The sequence below is a fragment of the Trichoderma aggressivum genome, assembly GCF_033847375.1.
Source record: "Trichoderma aggressivum f. europaeum strain CBS 100526 chromosome Unknown scaffold_031, whole genome shotgun sequence".
Taxonomy (NCBI): domain Eukaryota; kingdom Fungi; phylum Ascomycota; class Sordariomycetes; order Hypocreales; family Hypocreaceae; genus Trichoderma; species Trichoderma aggressivum.
The window spans coordinates 88,943-109,472 of record NW_026946397.1 but is presented as its reverse complement, the minus strand read 5'-3'; the positions used below and the strand labels follow the sequence as shown (position 1 = coordinate 109,472).

General features: G+C 52.6%; 8 protein-coding genes across 8 annotated transcripts; 3 read left to right on the top strand and 5 right to left on the bottom strand.

Annotated features, from left to right (window-relative positions):
* Positions 1-865: 865 nt before the first annotated feature.
* On the top strand, positions 866-1,746 carry Triagg1_7208 (uncharacterized protein; the record flags this gene model as incomplete). The annotated part of the gene is made up of 2 exons (XM_062901919.1): positions 866-1,020; positions 1,242-1,746. 2 exons carry the CDS (start codon positions 866-868, stop codon positions 1,744-1,746), a joined length of 660 nt encoding a protein of 219 aa, XP_062753784.1.
* Positions 1,747-2,669: 923 nt separating this feature from the next.
* On the top strand, positions 2,670-4,639 carry Triagg1_7207 (uncharacterized protein; the record flags this gene model as incomplete). The annotated part of the gene is made up of 5 exons (XM_062901917.1): positions 2,670-3,314; positions 3,361-3,465; positions 3,930-3,976; positions 4,090-4,210; positions 4,484-4,639. The coding sequence occupies 5 exons, from the start codon at positions 2,670-2,672 to the stop codon at positions 4,637-4,639; spliced, it is 1,074 nt and encodes a 357-aa protein (XP_062753783.1).
* A 1,826-nt stretch (positions 4,640-6,465) lies between these two features.
* Positions 6,466-7,419, bottom strand: Triagg1_7206 (uncharacterized protein; the record flags this gene model as incomplete). The annotated part of the gene is made up of 1 exon (XM_062901916.1): positions 6,466-7,419. One exon carries the CDS (start codon positions 7,417-7,419, stop codon positions 6,466-6,468), a length of 954 nt encoding a protein of 317 aa, XP_062753782.1.
* A 714-nt stretch (positions 7,420-8,133) lies between these two features.
* Triagg1_7205 (uncharacterized protein) lies at positions 8,134-8,943 on the bottom strand (the record flags this gene model as incomplete). Its single annotated transcript, XM_062901915.1, has 1 exon — positions 8,134-8,943. One exon carries the CDS (start codon positions 8,941-8,943, stop codon positions 8,134-8,136), a length of 810 nt encoding a protein of 269 aa, XP_062753781.1.
* Positions 8,944-9,376: 433 nt separating this feature from the next.
* Triagg1_7204 (transcriptional regulator family: Zinc finger, GRF-type) lies at positions 9,377-10,785 on the bottom strand (the record flags this gene model as incomplete). The annotated part of the gene is made up of 2 exons (XM_062901914.1): positions 9,377-10,084; positions 10,183-10,785. 2 exons carry the CDS (start codon positions 10,783-10,785, stop codon positions 9,377-9,379), a joined length of 1,311 nt encoding a protein of 436 aa, XP_062753780.1.
* A 915-nt stretch (positions 10,786-11,700) lies between these two features.
* On the top strand, positions 11,701-12,927 carry Triagg1_7203 (uncharacterized protein; the record flags this gene model as incomplete). The annotated part of the gene is made up of 3 exons (XM_062901913.1): positions 11,701-11,873; positions 11,987-12,212; positions 12,280-12,927. 3 exons carry the CDS (start codon positions 11,701-11,703, stop codon positions 12,925-12,927), a joined length of 1,047 nt encoding a protein of 348 aa, XP_062753779.1.
* Positions 12,928-13,573: 646 nt separating this feature from the next.
* Triagg1_7202 (uncharacterized protein) lies at positions 13,574-15,603 on the bottom strand (the record flags this gene model as incomplete). Its single annotated transcript, XM_062901912.1, has 2 exons — positions 13,574-15,173; positions 15,242-15,603. The coding sequence occupies 2 exons, from the start codon at positions 15,601-15,603 to the stop codon at positions 13,574-13,576; spliced, it is 1,962 nt and encodes a 653-aa protein (XP_062753778.1).
* A 670-nt stretch (positions 15,604-16,273) lies between these two features.
* Positions 16,274-20,190, bottom strand: Triagg1_7201 (uncharacterized protein; the record flags this gene model as incomplete). The annotated part of the gene is made up of 4 exons (XM_062901911.1): positions 16,274-16,900; positions 16,961-19,783; positions 19,838-19,928; positions 20,015-20,190. 4 exons carry the CDS (start codon positions 20,188-20,190, stop codon positions 16,274-16,276), a joined length of 3,717 nt encoding a protein of 1,238 aa, XP_062753777.1.
* Between the last annotated feature and the right edge of the window lie 340 nt (positions 20,191-20,530).

The following is a 20,530-nucleotide window of genomic DNA, read 5'->3' as shown; positions in this document are numbered from 1 at the left end:
CCCCCCCCCCCCCCCCCCCCCCCCCCCCCCCCCGCCCGCAGCTGGACGACTTGACGACAGCGAAACAAGAATCATGGCAGAACAGGGCAGGGCAGAGCAAGGCAGAGCAAGGCAATGCGAAACAAGGCGAAACAAGGCAGTGAAAGGTGAGTGAAGAAACTGTCAATGGCAGAGAACAAAGTCAAAACGAAACACTGAAGCCGCAAAAGTGGGCAGCTCGGGTGATTGCCTTAGCCGATGCGTCCAAATCGCACTACTGGGCCAGGCGCCGTCCCCACAGTGAACCTGCGACCTGCACTTCATAGCAAAATTCGCAGAGTCGAGCTCCCAGGACAGGCATCCATACGATCTCTAGGGCGAGCATCAGGGCGAGAGCCGGGACCGCAGGCACAGACGGAACACGCCCGACACCAGGACGAGGAAGCAGGAGAAGGGGAAAAAAAAGGCACCCGGACAAGCACCGGGCGAGATCGCCGCCGTCGCAAGCTGGTTTGGCCTAGTCCACACAGGTGGCGCCGCGGAAGACGTCGAGACGTGCTTTGTACGGCAAACAAACTGCAGCCAGGCGCACACCTGTCCATCGGTCAGTCATACCTTGCAAGTCTCGACGGGCAGATGGTCCAGTAGACGGCGAAAGAGCCCTTGAGAGAGGCGGCAGCGAACGCACACGCCCCCTCCCCTTCTCCCTCTGTCTCTTCCTTTAATTTCCCTTCCTGGATATTCCTGCTTTGAACTTTGGCTCATACGGCTAGACGCAGACCAGACGAATCCACGATAACGCCGCCGGTCAGGAGCTGCGAAACTCCCGACCCGCCTGAGCCTCGACAGGAACAAGGACGGCCAGCGCAACAGGCGAAACGTCATAATGGCGGGCAAGAAGGGCCAAGACAACACCAAAAAGGCCGCGGGTAACGCGCGCAAGGCGGACAGCGCCGCGAAGAAGAGTGCGGCTGCAGAGGTCGAGCGTGAGGCGGCCGAGGGCGAGAAGTGGCAACAAGGAGCCAAGAATAACTCGAAAAAGTACGTACGAATACGTGGCACGATGGCGCATAACATGGCCATCGCTACGCATGCCTAGCCTGCGCTCGCTCGCCTCATACGGCTGGCTACGTGTCCCAGGTTCCCGTTCCCGTTCCCGTTTCCCCCTTCCGCCATTGATCCACACCTGTGCCTCTCCCCCTTCTACGATGCCCACCGCCCTCTGGTGGTTTGCGCCGGTAGCTGACATTGGCTCTTTCCAGGGAAGCAGAAGCCGCCAAGAAGGCCGAGGCCGCGCAGAAGAAAGCTGAAAAGGACGCATTGGTGAAGGAGGAGGAGGCTAGCCTGAATGCCCGTTCGGAGCCAAAGAAATCCAAGACCGCAGTCAAGAAATCCCGGGGTCTGGACCTGTCGCAGCTGGATGACGACAAACTCGGCGCTCTCAGTGCCTCGGGTATCGACAACGCTCTCGATGCTCTGTCCCTTACGACCGGTGGGGATGATTCCAAGATTGACCAACACCCCGAGAGGCGATTCGCCGCCGCCTATCACCGATACGAGGAGCGAAGGCTCGCTGAGATGAAGGCGGATGGCAGCGGTACTGGGCTTCGACTGGAGCAACGCAAGCAGAGGATCAGAAAGGAATTCGACAAGAGCCCCGAAAATCCCTTCAACCAGGTTACTGCTTCGTACAACGCTTCTCGGGACGACATCAAGGATATCAGAGCCCAAGAAGTTGGCAAGATCGAGAAGAGGCTGGGGCACTAGAGACTGTTCTGATATGCGCGGAGCGGCCATGAAAAGTTCACGACACTCATCCGATTGGTTATACTGCCTTGTATAGAGAATAGGTTTACAAAGAGCTAATCGGACAAGGAAGAAGAAGGGAAAAAGGTCTAAGAAAAAAGCCCAATTGACTACATTCTGCAAGCAAACACTTCAACTTGTGCACCCATTTATTGTCTGCCAGTGGTTCTTTTGAAAAACTTGGAATTCTTCCTACCTTTGTCACCCCGCGGTGCGAATTTCCACGACGAGTGACGTCTCAGCCCCGCGATAATTGCTGCATCATTCTGTTGAGTTTGCGCGGCAGAATATCTCACCGCTCATCTTCACCGCCTTCGCATCCCGGTTGCCCGGGATTATGCCAACTCCTTTGGTCACCTTGGCCGGTGTTGCGAGTGTCGATAGCGAAGAGTACACTTGCCGATTGCATCTATGCGATAGAAACAGAGAGAGATTCGCTGGCCGATATGACTTCTCTCGCCTTGGGGCATCTGCCCTCGCTGTGGCGGCAGCACTTGCTATCGGAATTGTGAGTAGTGCGCGTGCGAGAATCAAGCGGAAGAAGCCGAGGAAGCAATGTAAACACGCTTTGACGTCAAAGCTAACCAGCCACCGACAGCGCCGGTTTGAAGCAGGCGTGTCCCGAAGGGGTGTTTGTTAGTTTGACTCCTGGAGATCCGTCGCTTTGGTCAGCGGTGCTTTTCGTTCGTCATGGTAAGTTTTAACGAATACCGTTCCCCCGTCTTGCTCGCTCTGGCTCATCTTTGTTTCTGTTGAAAGGCCCCTATGCTCCGGCTGTTCTTCGATTCCAAATCTTGTTTCCCGATGCCTACCCTCGGGCTCCGCCTCTGGTTACCTTTTCGACCGACATCTTCCACCCTCTCATCACTCCTCTGACAACGCACATGTATCCCACGAGTGCTGAAACCGATGGGAGCACTGCCGAGAGACCAAGGTTACCTCCTGGGGGCTTCAGCTTGGAGCACGGCTTTCCAGAGTGGTTTGGTGGCTCCAGCCGCCACGGTAGTCGTGAGCGAAGGGGCCCATCGCCGTCGGCAGCGTCCATAAAGTCAGCAAGGTCTTCGAGCGACAAGCCACCGTTGGTCCCCCCCAAGGACGACGTGCCGCGGTATATGCAGACAGATCAGAAGACGGTATCGACATATTCCCTGTTAAAGTACATCCGGAGCGCTTTTGATAAGGCTGAGGTTCTTGATACAGTACCTCTTGCTGCGGCTGGAAACCCCGGGGCCTGGCATGCGTGGCGCACACATAGGCGCAAACAAAGAAAGGCGCTTGCCGAGAATATCAAGAGCAACAGGCTGAGCAGGCTGAGCATCTTGAGTGATCTACAGCCAAAGGACAATGCTAGCGAGCAGGGCGATGCCATAGCGTTTGACGTAAGAAGCATAGCCTCTCAGTCCACCATGGCCAGGGAGCCCGGGGAGTGGAATTGGGATGGTGTCTGGGAGGACAGAGTCAAGAAGGGCGTGGCATCCACCTTGACCGAGTCAGTGTTGTACGGCGCATCAGGAATCTCCGACGATATGGTATGTTGTGCAATTGTTGTCATCATAACTCACGTCTCTTGTGTAGTGTTTCTCGCTAACCGTGAACTTGATCCAGATTCATTTCTTGGCGCTGGAGGAGGGAACCATTGAAGCTGTCAAGGGTAATCTTCGTCGAACATTGGATGCCTCGGTATGACATTGCCTTCGTGACGTCTTTTCCCATCATCGCAATTTTCTATCCCGGCACACATTGCAAATAGCCATACACTTTTTTGTCACTGTCTTCCAACATCCCATATTCCGTACAGGCTTTAATGATTCGCAACATGGCATCTGAACTTTGAGCAAAGGGCTGGCCCAACATAATTAGTTGATATCAAGAGATTGCGTGTATTGTTTTCGAGCCCGCGCATGTATTTGTTGCTTGAATCTTCCCATGAATAGTATATTTGCCCCTGCTTTTATAGTAATGTCATAATACCTCTAGGTACCTGTATATACTTACCAACTGTTGGACTGCATCTATCGATACCACGTTATTCTGCAAAACGTAGCCACAAAGGTCTTTGCTCTTGCTGCTTATTTTTTTCTTCGCTTTCTTCCATCGTATTATTGTTGCTCATGAGTCATATCTAAAGTTTCTTCTTCCTCCAGAATGAACCTATACTCAGCACCTTCCTCTCCAACATGTCAATTGCCCGGTGCGCACTCGTCCAACTTCTTCGGGTGGGAGGTCCCTTGGACTTTTATTTTCCTAAACTCTCTCCATTGTTTCTTTCACCATGCAAAATGATTCTACATTAACTGCTATCAGTCCTGCCAACGACAGCCCTTGGGTCATCTGGGAGCACCCAGCTTCAGCTATTGCCTTTCTCGCCGTTGTTGTTTCCATCGTTATTCTCGTGGCGGCTTTTGTTTCCACCGCATGCCTGCCAGTATATTCGTACGGATCAAATGGGGGATTCCATCCTACGCGTCCACAGAGAGATCGATCGCCAGGCCCCAGTATTGCATAACAGCATGGAACGCATGGAGAATAAGTCATCGGCTTGTTTTCAGCCCTCTACATCGAAAGATCGAATACTTGTGAAAGATAAACCGAGCCCACTCCGAATCATCAAAAGATGTCGCGGTAGAAACGGATACCGCGTAAAGAGTTCCAAAGACAGCTGCTCGCCATCATGTTTTGACGTTAGCCCGATTAACAGCCCACCTGGGGCATTATCGTGGTCTGCGGATGGGACTTTGAAGATTCCAAAACGGCGGCCAAAGACTATCATCGAAAAGAAGTACAGCAACGAGACGGCAACAGATTTACGTCGATCTTCACAGAGATCAAGCTTTGGCAACAGTACGGTGATTAAGGATAACAACGACAACATCACCGAACAGGACAAAAAGCGTCGAACTCCATCGTTTTTTCGTTACCCGGTAAAACTTACGACTCTTCGGCGAAAGCGCCATAGCCTTAAAAGCAGCTTTGAAAATGCAAATGAAGATGGTACCTTGTTGAGGCGTATACCCCTAAAGGAGGGCAGTGCGCAGCCTGATTCTTCCTCCCGAACAAGCTCCAGATGTACAAATTATGATCCGAAGAGTGCCTATTGCTCCATGGACTCATCTTTACTATCAGACTCTTCGTTACTGGAGAAACCTGGTCTTGTATTGTCTCCGGGTATCCACGTGGTATCGGAAACGGTGGGAGTATCCAAAGGCCAACAGCATCTCTGGGTCGCGGTCGAGGTAAGCGGCAGACTTTTCACGGCCAGCAACGAGCCTGAAATTGAATCTCAGACCACACCGTATTTAGATCAAGGTTAGTGTTTTACCTTTTACATTCCCGTTATTAAACTATGATGCCGAAGCGTACGTCTTCGCTATGAAAGGCTCTAATCAATTGACATAGACACTCGCTTGAGGTTCGGCCATCTCTATGATCTCACAGTAGACATACTACCCACGTCAAAGTCAGCTCTGCTTCAAACCACGTGTCAGCAGCAGTTTCCAGTGTAAGTTTATATGATACATCCAAGCGTTGAATCTTGAGGTAAATTGACACAAGTGATGCCATAAACAGCACCATGTTTGCGGGATCGAGTGTACTTCTTCTCGTACATGCAGTGTGCCAGTTAGGGATAGTGTCTTCGTCTTCATTGTCCTCTACATCGAAACAGCACAAGCATATCAGGCAAAGATCGGACGAACTGATGGAAGATCTCGAGCTGCAACTTGGAGATTCTCTGATGACTTATATGAGTATACGTGTGTCTTATTCACACTCTGCATTCCCTTCCAAGTCGGCTTCGGTAGGGGCAGCTGAAACATCTTGGTTCCATACTAAACTCAGCACGACTGCGGAAGCAGCCATAAAACTACACAGTGCTCTCTCTCCATGGTCCCCCCATCCAATACCGGTCAAAAATCGGTTGTTGCCACTGATTAAACGTCACTGGGGTCCCCAAAAAGCATCCGAGGCGATGCAGCAAATGCTGGCTCAACGCTCTGCCCTAACTCCAGAGCATGACGAAGCTCTAACAGGGGGATATGAGCAGAATCTGGCGCGCGAGCCTCTACACCACTCTTACACGCCAACAGTTTCTCCAAGACAAACCAGCCTCCAGGGGACGCAGCAGATGAAAGTAGACCCGCGCCCTTCAAGTCACCCTTTGCCAGTGAAAAGAATGTCGCGTGAATGGGGGGTTGGAAGTAGGGGAGTATCTGCTGGGGAAATCTCTGAAAGAGCGAGATCGGGGAGGCCATGGATAGGAGGAAAAGAAGGAAAAGGAGCCCCCTTGCGTGATACATGGCCAACAAGGCCTGATACTCTTGGGGGCTTGACGTCCAACCTTGCAAGTGACCTCTATGGCGAATGCAACGAGGATGGCGAAGATGGCAAAACCAGCAAGGGCCAGGGCCAGAAACACGGAGCTACAGGAGGCAATGGGAAGAAGAACGCCAGTCTTTGGACTTGGGCAACATGGTTTTAGCATCTCGTTGGTCCCTTTTCAGACGAAATGTTTGTTGACTACCAATCGAGGAACGGTGCGGTTTACGTCTAGTAACATGTATTAAATGGTTATGGAAAGGACATTAGGGTTTCTGTTTATTGTACAAGCTTTTAGTCGTTTTTTCTTTCTTTCTTCTTTGTATGTATAATCTCTTTTCTCTAAGCTTTCTTACATGGCTGGACTTAGTTCAGCTCATCCTTCCATGGAATAGAGACTTGGGCTCCCTTGCGAGACACGGTAATGGCCGCAGCCTTGTTGGCCGCTCTGATTGCAGTGTCAATGTCGAAGTCGCCCGATGCGGCGCTCACGACGGCCAAGGCATATGATCCAACAAAAGTATCGCCCGCGGCAGTGGTGTCCACGACGTCGGCCTTGATGGCGGGCACCAAGGCCGATTTGCCATTCTTGGTGGCGTAGTAGACGCCTCGGCCGCCGAGGGTGATGATGACGTTGCTGACGCCTCGCTGGATGAAGAGGGCTCCGACTCGCTCGAGGCCGGCAAGGTCGTCGAGGTCCGACTCTTGGCAGCCAGAGAGGATGGCGGCCTCGGTCTCGTTGACGACGAGATGGGCGAGGTTGTGGTAGGCCTCGTCGGGGAGCGTCTTTGCGGGCGCCGGGTTGAGAAGGACGGGGATGCCGGAGTCGTTGGCGGTGCGGAGGGCTTTCAGGACGGTGTCAAAGGGGATCTCGAGCTGCATGATGAGCAGGTCCGGGCGAGGGCCGGGGAGCGTTGCGAAGTGCTCCGGCAGGAGGGAGTGGTTGGCCTCGGCGGAGAGGATGATGCGGTTCTGGCCGGAGGGCTCGTCGACGACGATGATGGCGATGCCCGTCTTGCCGTCTTGGCGGACGGCGACGGCCGAGGTGTCGACGCCGTACGAGGTGAGGCTGGAGATGAGCTGCTGGCCGTACGTGTCGGAGCCCACGGCGCCGATCATGGACACGTCGGCGGCCGGGGCGGAGAGGTCGGAGGAGCGGGAGAGCTTGCCGCAGGCGACGGCCTGGTTGGCGCCCTTGCCGCCGGGCGACGTGGCGAAGTGGTTGGCGGTGAGGGTCTCGCCGGGGAGAGGGTGATGGGGGACGTAGGAGACGAGGTCGATGTTGAGGGAGCCGAGGACGGTGATCCGAGGGCGAGCCATGGCTGCTGTGCTGCTGCTGGAGAGAGGGTGGAAGCTTTGGTGGTGATGCGATGAGATGAGGGAGGCTTTCAATGGCCAGTCGTTCGTTGACCCTGATGAATCCAAGAAAAATAACAGACGCTGTGGACGACGGGACCCCCGCGATGGTCCTCTTTTGTTTGATACTGGCGAGCAACGAATTGAATGTTTTTGGCTTGGTGAAATGGCGGGGTGCCGCCATGCAGATAATTCAGAAGCTTTGCCCCTCCACACCCCTCCAGGAATTGCCCCAGTTTCTACAACTGCTTCGGCCGGTGCCGAGTCATGCAGCTTCTGACGACCCCCTAGTTTCCGTCTGCTAAGAGTTATTGGAGGCATTAGTAGCATTACATCGTCTGGAATAGGCAATATAGGCTACTGGGTATTCTCTGGTCTCTGGGGGAAAACTTCGCCCACGTAAGCAAGCCCAGCGGTCACAATCCGCTGTTGGCGGCACACGCTATTACTCGTGATTTTGTTCTTCTTTTTCTCTTTTTCTGGGACGGCCGGGTCCGAGTGCGGAGCCGGGGGAAGCTGGCCCGGAGAGAGCCGAGCTCGGGGGTTTGTGTTACGTTTTAGATACATTCCTTCTTTTGGTAGATGGCACGATCCGGTGATCGAGTGTGTACTGAACAGCAGCAGTCGTGTGAAACAGCATGCAAACAAAGTGTAACCCTCCTCATAGGCTGTTCTTGTCTACTCCCGGAGCGTGCCGCACAGCACAACGTCTTCGCCGAATGGGTGCCATGATACATGCGACAGCCTCGCAACCGGGAAAGGAACGCCCGCCGAGTCGGTGACCCGGCCTGGAGACACGACCACGCCGCCTTGGCCCAGCCACGTTGGGGCAATCGTCACAATTACCGAGTCGATGAGGTTGTGGTAAGCAGGGTCGAGGAGCGAATTGATAATCTGGCCGCCGCCCTCGACCATGACGCTGGCCACATTTTCCGCTTGCAGAGCGGCGAGAATGTCGTCCCAGCTGAATCGTAGCCGGCCAGTTGCTTCTGCGCGTGTAGTGGGCACATGGATGTATTTGCCTCCATGCTCATGGAGCAGCTCAACACTCTCGGACGGCAGCTTTGAGGCGTCTATGCCGGTGAGGACAAAAGGAGCGAGCCCGGCACCGCCCCGACACACTTCAAAGACTTTGTCAGAGCGACGCGGCGTCCATCGAAGGTTGGCATCAATGACTATGGGCCGAGGCTGGTGAGAAACTCCTGCAATCCGGCAGTTGAGAGCCGGGTCGTCTGCCAATACCGTAGACACTCCCACAAGAATGGCTGCGTGCCGGGTCCTTAGATAATGGGTCATGGCTTTTGAGCCTGGGCCAGACAGGCGAGTGCGGACCCCAGGCGCCAGTGACAGGCTGGAATCGAGTGAAGTTGCAAAGGTTAATGTGACAAAGGGACGTGACCTCGAGGTGTCCTCAGAGCCCAGCGTTGGAGGTAGGCGAGGTTCGAGGAGGGCCGCCGATTCAGCGGGAAATGTGAGTTTCTCAGCCATGGTGATATCGGTGCGGAAGAAACTGAAGACGGGTGCTGAGAAAGATTGTAGTGGACAGTAAAAGAATAGAGAAAGAGGGAGAGAGGAAGGGGAGAAGCAGGAGGACAGAGTGAGAGATTGTTGTTGTATGGAAGTGTGATGAGCTACCTTACTTGAAGAGGTGCAAGTTTTGGTGTATGCATACAGTGGGGCCTAAAATCTCACACGTTCGTTCCCACTGTTTCACACAATCTTGCAGCTCGGATACAGACAGTACAAGAGCGGACCGTGAACAAGGAGAGCAACAGACTCGAAAGAGATCGAGATGCGTTTGCGGATGAAAACATCCCCTTGAAGTCATGAGCATCTGGCATATTTTGCACAAAATTGAACACGATAGAGGTCTCTGGGGCCTCATTTCACTGTGTGTGTAGATGGATTCGGGCTAATTGTGTCAAGGCGGCTTCGACGTCGTCTTGTTGTTACGTATAGGGATTCCGTCTTCATCAAACTCGGCCCATTGGAAAAATGTACATCCATCTTTATCAGGGATGGCGCTCGCATAGCACATCCAAAAGTATTTCCCATGGTTCTCCTTTTTCCGCTGCACAACACGCAGCACGCAAGGCACTTTACACTGACATCTTGGTGTAAGTGAAGGGTGCATCTCTGCCCGATAGTCTCGATAGGTGATGTTGATTCGTTTGTTCCCTGCAATAGGATGTGGATCGATGGATAGCGCCGGGGAAATAGAATGCTTCCACTCTTCCTGCATCTCGGCATGCATCACAAGGAGGGAGTTGTGTGGCAGGTGAATTGATATCTGGCCCTCGCCGTCTGGATCATCTGGACGGTTCGTTTCGGCATCTCGTGGTAAAATTTTGCGCACACGAAACTCCCTTGCAACGCCCAAGGAGATTGATCCGATAACAGCTCGGGGGCCCAAGTACGTAAGATGGTCGCTATGCCACCCTACGTTCTGTTGGGCTCCAGCGTAGCAATTCACAAAGGCAGCGTTTGGCACCCATGGTTTAGATGGTTGATGTCTCAGTTTTTTGCCTCCAGGGTATCGAGTCTTGATGCGCGTTTGGATTTGCTCATTGACTGTCTCTTGCACGATTGGCTTCACTTGGGCGAGAGCCGGCGTGAGTTTGCGTACATCCTACGATACCAACAAGAACCATCAGCTGTGTGCCGATTTTGACGAGCATAGGTACAAGGGAGTCAAACTGGCTAGTTCCACAGAGAATAAAAACTCACGTTCAGCATGCCTCCATTATAAAAGTAATCATGCTTTTGCTCTTGGATCTTTTCAAACGACTCGAGAAACAAGCATGAAGTGTGCGGGCTGGCCACAATAGTCTCGAATAGCTTAAAGGTGATTTGCTCAAACGATTTGGCTTCGTCTAACAGCTCTCTCAGGAGGTCATCGGCGAGCTCACTAGGGAGAAAATTGTGTATAATAGTACACGGAGTGTGCTCTGCAACATCTTCCGGGTCGTATAGATGCAGGGTGCTTCCCTTTTTAGACTTTGTCTTTTTCTTGGGCGGCGATAATGATCCATCGCTAGGTTTTGCATATTGCCTTAGGGACTGCTGGTGTCCTATGACGGCGTTCTTCCTTGCTCCTGGACGAAAGGACTTGAGAGATTCTGATGCTTGGCTGACGGAACCACTGTGAGCGAGGAGGACATCTAGAAGAGTTTCCTGTTCAATTAGAGGGTGTAATGAGGATAGCATGGCGAGCTTGATCTCGGTCGACTCTTCGTCAGCTTCCACATCTTGCAAGGTTGCTTCCGGTTCTGGTGTAGCGTTATGAACATGGGTTGATTTTCGCTTTGGACGCGTGAGAAAGGCTTCCATGAAGATGCTTAAAGGCAACAGATGTGTAGAGAAAATATGAAAGAGAAAAAATAACCAAATAACGGCGAGAAACTTCGGATTTATATAACGGTTCAAGTTTTCATGAAAAGATGGACAAAGTAAGTGTAATGGGGGAAATCATGCGCCGTCAGTCCACGACAATTAACGGCAGGCGTGAGGCGTGACATCGAAAGCAACACGAACCCACGTGATCCACCTTGTCCAAAAGTGGCAAAAAGATTAGAGAGCCTCGATATGTCGATTTGAATGCATTGATTCATGATAATGACATGCTGAAAAAAATGATCCCTCGTCTATTATGTAAGGAGGAGGAGAGTTGAGGCTGCTCGAACATCATCCGAATGCTCAGCCGATTGACATGTCTGGTGAAGAGATCGGTACATACAAAGGACTAGGAAACCGTTTGGCGATCTTCACCAATAGACGAGATGCATGGATTCTTGATATATCATGTGCTTCTATCGAGCCACACGTGAGACTTTAGGCCAGATACCGATGCATTCGACATGTAAGTCTTTACAAGGAAGCCGTCAGTCCCTCGAGATCTGTTGTCTCGCAAACATCACTCACTCAACTTACCTTGGTTTCTATTTTAGGCCTAGGGTAGCATGTTAAAGTACTCCAGGAATATGGGGAAAAAAGGTGGCGGCAGATCCCAGGGCCGAGGCACATGTCAGATTAAGCGGACCTCGACATGCAAACCGAACCCAAACAAGAGCTGAGAGCTTCCGTCTTTCCTCCATTGGCCATACCGCGATAACCTCAATCCCGGCATATTGTCTCATTTCCGTCTCTAGGCCAGCTCTTGAGCTCAGATGCGCCGTTGAGGCGCTCTTCCCTCTTCCCCCCTCCTCTTCTCCTCTCCTCTCCACCAGAACAAAGGCCGAAACCAAAATGGCCGCCATGCTCGAGTTCCGCACCCAAGGGTTCAATCCCTATGCGGTCAAATACTCGCCGTATCACGACTCCCGCATCGCCGTCGGAACGGCCGCCAACTTTGGCATCGTCGGAAACGGCAGGCTCTTTGCCCTGGCGCTGACGGCGCAGGGCATCCAAGTTGAGAAAACGTGTGTTTATATATACCTATATATGGAAGCCCGGCTCTCTTCAAAATGGAACATGTACATGTCGAGAGTTGACTTGAGGCTGACACAGTGGGCTTGCATACTTGCGCCGGCAGATTCGATACAAACGATGCGATATACGACCTTGCCTGGTCCGAGATCAACGAGAACCAGCTCGTGGTTGCTTGCGGCGACGGATCGCTCAAGCTCTTTGACATTGGCATGAAGGAGTTTCCCATCATGATCTTCCACGAGCACAACCGCGAAGCTTTCGCCGCTGCTTGGAACCCAATCACCAAAGATACCTTCATCTCCAGCTCATGGGACGGGACCGTCAAGATTGTACGTTCTTGATAGTTGATACGCTCCCTTCCTCTTCTTCATACTTACAACCCATGGCCTCTTCTAGTGGTCGCCTACCCGTCCCTTCTCCATAAAGACTCTGCCCATTGGCAGTTGCACCTACAGCGCCTCATTCTGTCCTTCCAACCCCTCCCTAATCTCAGCGGCCTCTTCCGACTCTCACCTCCGAATATTCGACCTGCGAATGCCCTCTTCCGCCAAATACCACCTCGCCGCGACCGTTCCCGTCCATGCACCACCAAGCCATCCCGGCGCCATGCCTGCCGGTGGCCCGCCCTCCGAAATCCTCACGCACGACTGGAACAAGTACCGAGATACCGTCATCGCCACTGGCGGAGTCGACCGGCTGATCCGAACCTTTGACATCCGCAATCCCAACGGCGGGCCCCTCTCTGTCATGCATGGTCACGAATACGCCGTGCGGAGGCTGTCGTGGAGCCCCCACGCGAGCGATGTCTTGATCAGCGCCAGCTACGACATGACCGTGCGGCTGTGGAACGACGCCTCGAACCAGCCCCAGGGGCCGGTCCCTACGGCCCAGCCCGGCGCGCAAATGGGCATCATGAACAGGCACACCGAGTTCGTCACGGGTGTTGACTGGTGTCTGTTTGGCGCTGGCGGCTGGGTGGCTTCTGCTGGTTGGGATGAGAGGGTTCTGCTGTGGGATGCGAACCTTTTGATGCACCCGCGGTGAGAAAAGGGAGGAGCGAGATTTACATTAATCACAAAAGAGAAAGGAATACAAGAAAGCACGCAGGTTTTTGTTTTTTTTTATACCAGGGGCATATATATGTGTATATCTACCGAAAGAGCCACCTTGGGGGAAATTAGTAGTGATATCCTTGAAAATAGAGCGTCATGTAATGGTGCCATCGTGGTTGGGAAAAGTCGACTAGTTTCACAATTCGGGGTTACCAACTTCCACCAGTGAAATGCGTCTTCATATATCATTACGATTATGAGAATTGATTGTGTTTCATGTGTGAAAATACAAGTCATGACTATACTATAGAGTAAACCAATATATATCATTACATGCGTCATGATGTTTTGTTACAAAGAAATCGAGGAGATTGTCCCTTTTTTTTTGACCCCGTCCCGCGTCTTCCAAACTGTAGAACCCAGTAACACCGTAGAAAAAAACGATAATGTACAAGCCGTCTATGTGGATTGAGTTTTGAAACATGTAGCCGTAAAATACCACGCCTTATCCAGCAGAGCATCTCACCCTGAACAGATACAAAGGTATCAAAAAAGCGTAGAATAGTGAGAGTTTTCGCTGCTTTTTGTGAATACAGCCTTTGCCGTCTCCCTAAGGATCGTGTTGAAGAAAACGAATCTTACCACGAAGACTCAAAGCCTCCGCCACGTCGGTCACCTCGCCCACCTCGGCTGCCTCCGCCACCCCGACCGCCTCTACCGCCCCTCGAGAACGATGGCGGCGCATCACGGCGCGCACGTTGTCCCATCTCGGCGAATGGATCAGGAGGTCCACGGCGCTCGAAACGACCTCCACTGCGACGGTCGCCCCGTTGGTCACCTCGCCTGTCGTCCCGATGCATTCGCTCACTGTGGCCATCCTGGATATTCAATCCAGATCTCAGGAGGCCTTGGTTCTTCGCCCAGCTATGTGAGACGGCGGGGGGCTCTGACCAACCCCAGCCCTTGACAGCCCAATCATTCAAGTCGTCAACAAGGTCTTCTCTGTCGGTAAGCTGGCCACCAAAAAGCGAGGTGTACGCGCTGGCCATCATTTTCCTGGGGAGTGCCTGGATGAGAGTCTTTGTCTCCTCATGATAAGCGGGCAGCTCTTCCACCGCATTGAGATCAACCTCGGCACTCTCAAGAGTCTTGTTTGGCTTCAACGGAAGGCCTCGCAGCAGCTTCCTGGCAGAGTTTGCTGACATTGGGGGCACAAACAACCAGCCTTCACCACTCTTGTTCTGTCGTCCGGTACGACCCAGTCTGTGGATATAAGATTCGCGCTCCCTAGGAGCGTCAACCTGGATGACATGAGTAACATTGGGGAAATCCATGCCGCGAGCTGTGACATCTGATGAGAAGAGAATTCCAGTCTTGGAGTTTCTAAACATGTCGGCAGCCTTTGTTCGTTGGAATTGTGAAAGCTGAGACTGGATGGCAAAAGTGGGGATTCTCAGCTGGCCACTGTGCCTCCGCTGGTAGCCAAGTTCACCGGCAAGCTCGACCATGGAAGTTGTGTTGAAGTAGACGATGGCCTTGAAGGGGGGCAGCGTAGAATCCTGCTTCGCAGCCGCAACTTCGCGGTCGATCAGCTCGAATAACGAAGGGAAAACGTTGGCCCAGCTCGAGACAGTGACGACATTCTGAGGGATCCTATCGTGGGTGAGGGTTTCGTGCTCGGGAATGGTCTGGACGAACTCGAAATCGTGGGGGCGAACCATCTGACGGGCGAGCTGAATGACGTTATCGGGGATGGTGGCGGAGACCAGCATCGTCTGTCTGACCTTGTCCTTGGGCAGGTAGCTCTGGATTGAATTGAGTTCCTTCTCGAAACCGACATCAAGCATACGGTCGGCCTCGTCCAAGACAAGCGCAGCCAGCTTGGGGGCATCAATGCCGCTGTTGGGGTCCTCAAGAAGATCATTCAAGCGACCTGGGGTGGCCACCAAGAGGTGGCATCCTTGCCGCTGTGTCTGCCGCAACATGGCAGACTTCTGAGTACCTCCAACAGCAGACTGCACGACCAAGCCAGTGCGTCTGACAAGTCGCTTCGCCTCGGTAGCAATCTGCTCGGCGAGCTCACGAGTTGGTGACAGCACAATGCCGCGGATATCATCAGACCTGGCACTTCGTGACGCCTTTCGTGTGGCCAATGTCGGGTCTTCTTCGATCATCCGCTGCAGGAGAGGGAGCAAGAAAGCAAGCGTCTTTCCAGTACCGGTCTTGGCTTGGGCGACACTTTTAAGAATGGTCAGCATGATGATTACTTGGGTAGACGTCATCTCTCCCTCCTCTCTTCAACTTACATGTCAGTTCCCTTAAGGGCCGGGTTGATCGCCTTGGATTGAACCGGGGTCATGGTGTCGTATCGCATATCCTCGGTGATTGCATCCAGCAAGTTGCGATGAACTCCGAGTGTCTCCAAGTCTCGAAACGACGAGATTTCGTCAACTGCATCATTTTCAGGAACCTTGCTCTCCGCGACGGCAGCATCAGCGCTGTACAATCGGTTGAATTGTGTGAAGCTCTTCAAAGGCACAATCGAACGAGATAATGAGGCCGGCGCAGAAAGAGTTGCTGGAAAGGCTGCGCGAGCGCTCAGCAGCTTTGTGCTTGAAGTCGCTGCGCGGGCCAGGCCGCCGCATCGTCGAATTCCGTTCCGAAACATGGTGATGCCCGCTTCTTATATGAAATTCCAATCAACCAAGAGGGGCTGAGTTCAGATAACAAGAGCCCGACGACACAGTCAAGTGCCCTTTGGATGAAAGAATATCGAAAAAATCTCGACAGGGAATGTCGCGCGTGTTTCCTCCAAGTGCCGATGAAGCTGCTTGGGATTTTTTTGGTTTTTTTTCTAGACCTGAGCCCACTTAACGGCAGAAAAAAGTTCGACCCCTCCAGCAGCCGTTCCCAGTTAGGAAAGGATATCGATAAGACATTGATTGCAACTATACCGGAATAGACTAGCTGGTTGTCTATCACTCAATCATCAACAAACGATGCTTCTGCTATAACCTCAAGCCAGCAATATCAAAGGTAATGCAGCCGATATTCACTAATTTCGCCTAAAGCAGCTTTTGTAATAAATAGGCTGTCTAACAAATCATTCCTTGCGTGTCAAACAATCCATGTCTTTCCCAAAACGCCGGCCGCCGTGTCCGAATAGTTCCGCCGTCTTCCAAAGTTCCAAAGTATGCAATATGTTTGTGCCCCCATGCTTAAGAGACTGATTCCCAACTCCATATTCCAAATCTTCTGATTCTCAACAGTGACAGCTCCCGCAAAACCGTTACCAAATCCACCCTTCTCCGTAATGTCATGTACAACCCTAACCAAATTTATAACATGTCTTTGCTCATCTCATACGACCATCCTCCATCTCGGCGCAGCTTGTCACGAGCCGCCATATCCTTTCTAATGTCATCCTCAGTCAAACGATCCAGGCCGCTCCAGTTGGCACTAGACGTCCTCTGGCGGAACTTGTGCCATTTATCTTTGCTCTTGTTGAACACTTCTTCCATGATCAAGGGCGCCGGTGGACCAAAGATCTGCGATGGGTCCATCGTCTCTTGCCTCATGAGAGCACGGCGCAAGTCAGGAGAGTCAGCCCATGCAGCCACGTTCATTCCCTGAGTTTCGTCATCGTCGTCATCGTCATCGTCAGTCTGAATCTCGGGAAGCTCAATCGAATCGCCATTCTGGAACCGCGGCGAGGCCTTCCTCACGCTCCCTTTAAGACTAGCCAACTGTCCTGGACGGGCCGGCGTCTTGTGGGAAGACGCAGCGGCACTCGAGCCTGGCGCAAACGGGATCGGGCCCTTTGAGATCTGTGCCATATCAAGAGGATTGGCTGCTTTGATATGGCTATTGTGTTGGGCTGTGACGGCGGCCTTGAATAAATCTCGAGTGGCACTGTGCGAGGCAGCCGCATATCCATTCTGGAAGGCAGACTTTGTTGGCAGATCCTGCGATTTATTAGTCTTTTGAAGGTCCATATCGGTGGCACAAGTCGCGTCAAGACATACCTTTTTGAAACCTGTTGACGGCCTCACTGGTGGGCCTTTGAGTTTAGGAGCATTGTCCACGTCCGACTCGTCCTCGCCATGTTCACTGGTCCGGCGCCGCTTAGAATCCTTGGTGTGGTATGCCGGCGCACCTCGAGACGGCGGGGGTCTCGAATAAGCATCATCACTCGTCTCCGGCCCCAAGGTGCGTTTCGCACCCGCTTTGGCGGCGTTGGACAAAATGGTGCTAGCAGGTCTGCTTGAATCATCGCGCGTGCCAGCCAATCGGGAGGGCGGTCGAGCAGGTTGACCCTCAGCTTTTGAAAATGCCGACCTCTGCTGAGCCGAGGTTGAATCTGGTGGGCCATTTGGCTGTGATCGCACCGCTGGGGGAGGGGCTCTCGTCTGCTTGGCCTTTTCAATAGCAGCCTGCCTTTTCTTCTCCTCTTCCTGCTGTTTCTGCCTCTCCAACTCAAGGCGTCGCTGTTGGTCTTGCTTTCGCTGTTCCTCTTGTGCCGCAATTCGCTTTCTCTCCATTTCTGCCTTTGCGTCGCGGCGCCGTTGCGATTCCCTCTCATCTTGCTCCTTTTTCCTGGCGGCCAATTCCGCAGCTTTGGATCGACCAGCAGAGGAGGGAGCAGCTTTAGGTACTGAAGACTTGGCCTGGTAAGAGGACTTGCTGGTTTTTGATGAGGCCGTCGAATGATTAGAGTTCAAGGTGTCATGAGATGCTGTGGACACCCGGCTGCCAGCAGGCTGAAATTGTGAGTGCTGTGAGCCGGTATTGACTCTAATAACCGTAGGGGGGGCTTTTATTTTTGAGGGTGCATCTTTCACTGGTTTCACTGGCCGTTTGTTGTCCTTACCACGGCTCGGCTGGGTCGGCTTAGGAGGGGGCATAGGAGGCTGAGAGTCAGACATGTCAGTATCTTGATCAGCTTGTCTGAACTGAGACGGCTCGCCAGCTCTCAACTTGCGCGGACTGGACGGGCCAGGCTTGGAGGGATTGGAAGTCGCCTTGATTGCCAGTTTCTCGTCTTGTCTTTTGGTAGCAATCTCCTTTTCCATAGTGGCCACCTTCTCTTGCTCTTGGGTAAATGCTCGAGCCTTTTCTCGCTCTTTCTCTCGTGCCTTGTCAAGCTTATCCATCTGCTCTTCCATGCGCTTAACTTCATTCTCTCGGCGCTTCTGTTCCTTTTCTCGTTCTGTAGACGCTCTAGTGCGACGTGCAACTGGCTTTGTTGGGCTCGCAGATTCCACAGTTTGAGATTCAATCTCCTGGGACTTCAAAAAGACAGACTCTGAAGATGGCCCCGCATGCAACGCCAGACGGGTGGTCGAGGGTGACATAAGGGCCTTGCCGTCAGCATTTGCAGCAAGTAGCCCACGAGAGCTTTTCAGAATAGACGACAGTTTGCTCTTGACTTGCTTCAGAGGACTATCCCGGAAGGCTCGAGTGGGTGACTTAGAAGGGGTGTCAGCGAGGTCGTCTTGCGAAATCGTCAGGCCGGGGTTCGGTATGGAGATTGCCTTGGATAAGGGTGCAGTGTCCCGCGCTAGCGCAAAGGAATCCGTAGGCACAGTTGATGAAGATGCTGATTTTACGGCATTAAAAAGGCCCCGAGACGTCTGCTCATCAGCATGAAGTGGGTCGTCATCTTCTCTATCCTGAATGCCTTCCATGATGTCGGCTGTAAAGCTCTTGGTCAGAATTGGCCTTGTTTCCCTGGCTTCCCTGGCTTCCCTGGCCTTTTTGGCAGTATTTGGGGATTCAATCCAGTCATCGTCATCGTCATCGGGAGAACGCCGTGGCGTTGTAGAGACTGGCTCCTTCTCGGAAGAGGGCGCCTTTGGACTCGTAACGGGGTGTGCTTGAACAGAGTCTTGTTGTGTCGCTGCCGTGTTTAATGCCTGCTTAGTTTGTCCAAAGCCGCCCTGTGGTTTGCTCAGCATGCTGATTTGATCTTGTAATCTCTGCGTATATGTCTTCGTATGATTCACGCCAGGTCGATCAGCCTCCGAGGCTTCATAAACGGGGGACGCGTCTTCTGCATCCACTTGCATACCGTCGGCTTTTTCCTCGTGTGAAGTATCGTGCTTAGCGAGATTGCCGAGGCTTTTTCCACCAGTTTGTCTTTGATAGTAGCTTGTTCTGCTACTGGACTGTCGGGCGCCAAGGCTTTTGCCCGAGGTGAGAGGCTCCCTAGCTGGCAACGAAGCAAAATTCAAGCTACTTTTTCGAACTACGGTCCTGATAGGGCTTGATCCCTCAGATGCAGACTGTTCATCATCCGAAGGTTCATCAGACTGGTGGACAGATATAGGCGGGGTCCTAGAAGATGCGGTTGGCGATGTTACAGCTGGTTCAGAAGATGATTCATCCACGTCGAAATCTCTGGCTGATATCTTCGGTCCATCTTGTGCAGCATCGAATGGCACATCTGGCAGAATACGTGCTGCTGAATCATCCTTTGTCGCTGGAAAGCTCTTCGTGGGAGACACTGAAACAATTTTGCGAACCGGACTCCGCCGTATAGAAGATCCGCCAGGGGGTAATACAATATCGCTGTAGGGACTGGCAAGGTCTTCGGGCTCTGCAGCTTCGCTAAGGTCCGTGGCAATGTACTCCTGGCTTCCATAATAACCAGAATCTTGCATAGCTCGAGGAGGCGGCGGTCGCTGGGGAGAAAAAACATGTCGCTGAGGGGAGACGGGTTTGGTGACTAGTGGTATTGCTTTTGCCGCGACCTGGTGTAGCTGAGGAGGCTGGGAACGAGTGGTAGGGGCGGGAGGTTGATTTTTCGAAACACTAGGAGATGCTGCTGCGAATACATCGGACAGAGGCTAATTGGTGTATATTAGAGTGACGTTTCATTAGGGACGATCAAGTAAACCCACCACTCGTGTCTCTGCTGCGTTAGCCTTCCGAATTGTATGGGGTGTTTTGCCCCTAAGTTTACCGGGAGTTTTGAAAGCTTCTGTGATGTTGCTGGAAAAGGGTGTCAGCAGCCATCCATCATAGTTGGATGGTGAATGGTGAATGGTGAATGGCGAAGGGGGGTGGGAGAAACAAACACTTCGTTCTCGTTCAAGATTGCAGCCATGTGCTCGTTAAGCCATTCGACCTCATTGTGGGCAGAAAAAGAGAATTCCTCTACTTCTGACTGCACAATCTCCAGCGCAGATGCTCGCTCTTCCCCGACCCACGCCGCGGACCCGACCTGGAGACGCGGGCCTCGTACTGCAGTCATGATGTCGCGCGCGCAAAGTCACAGGAGCAAGGTCGTATCTGCAATGCCGGGCTGATAAGTATCGTGTCCGGAGCTTGTCACAACATCGGTGAGTGACGTTGGTGCTCGGCGTGGAATCTGTTGTCGAGGAAGTTGTAGGGCGATGATGATGGTGAAGGTACAAAGTAAATACGCTGTGTTTAGGTACCTGTATTCTCCATTCCAAGGTTGCAATGTTTTGATGCGCTCCCGATCGGGTTAGTGCATCTGCTAGCTCTGCGGTACCTTCGCGTCTTCACGATGGAGATGCGGCCGCACGTGATAACGTCATAAGTCACGTGTAGATACCGCTTATCAGAAA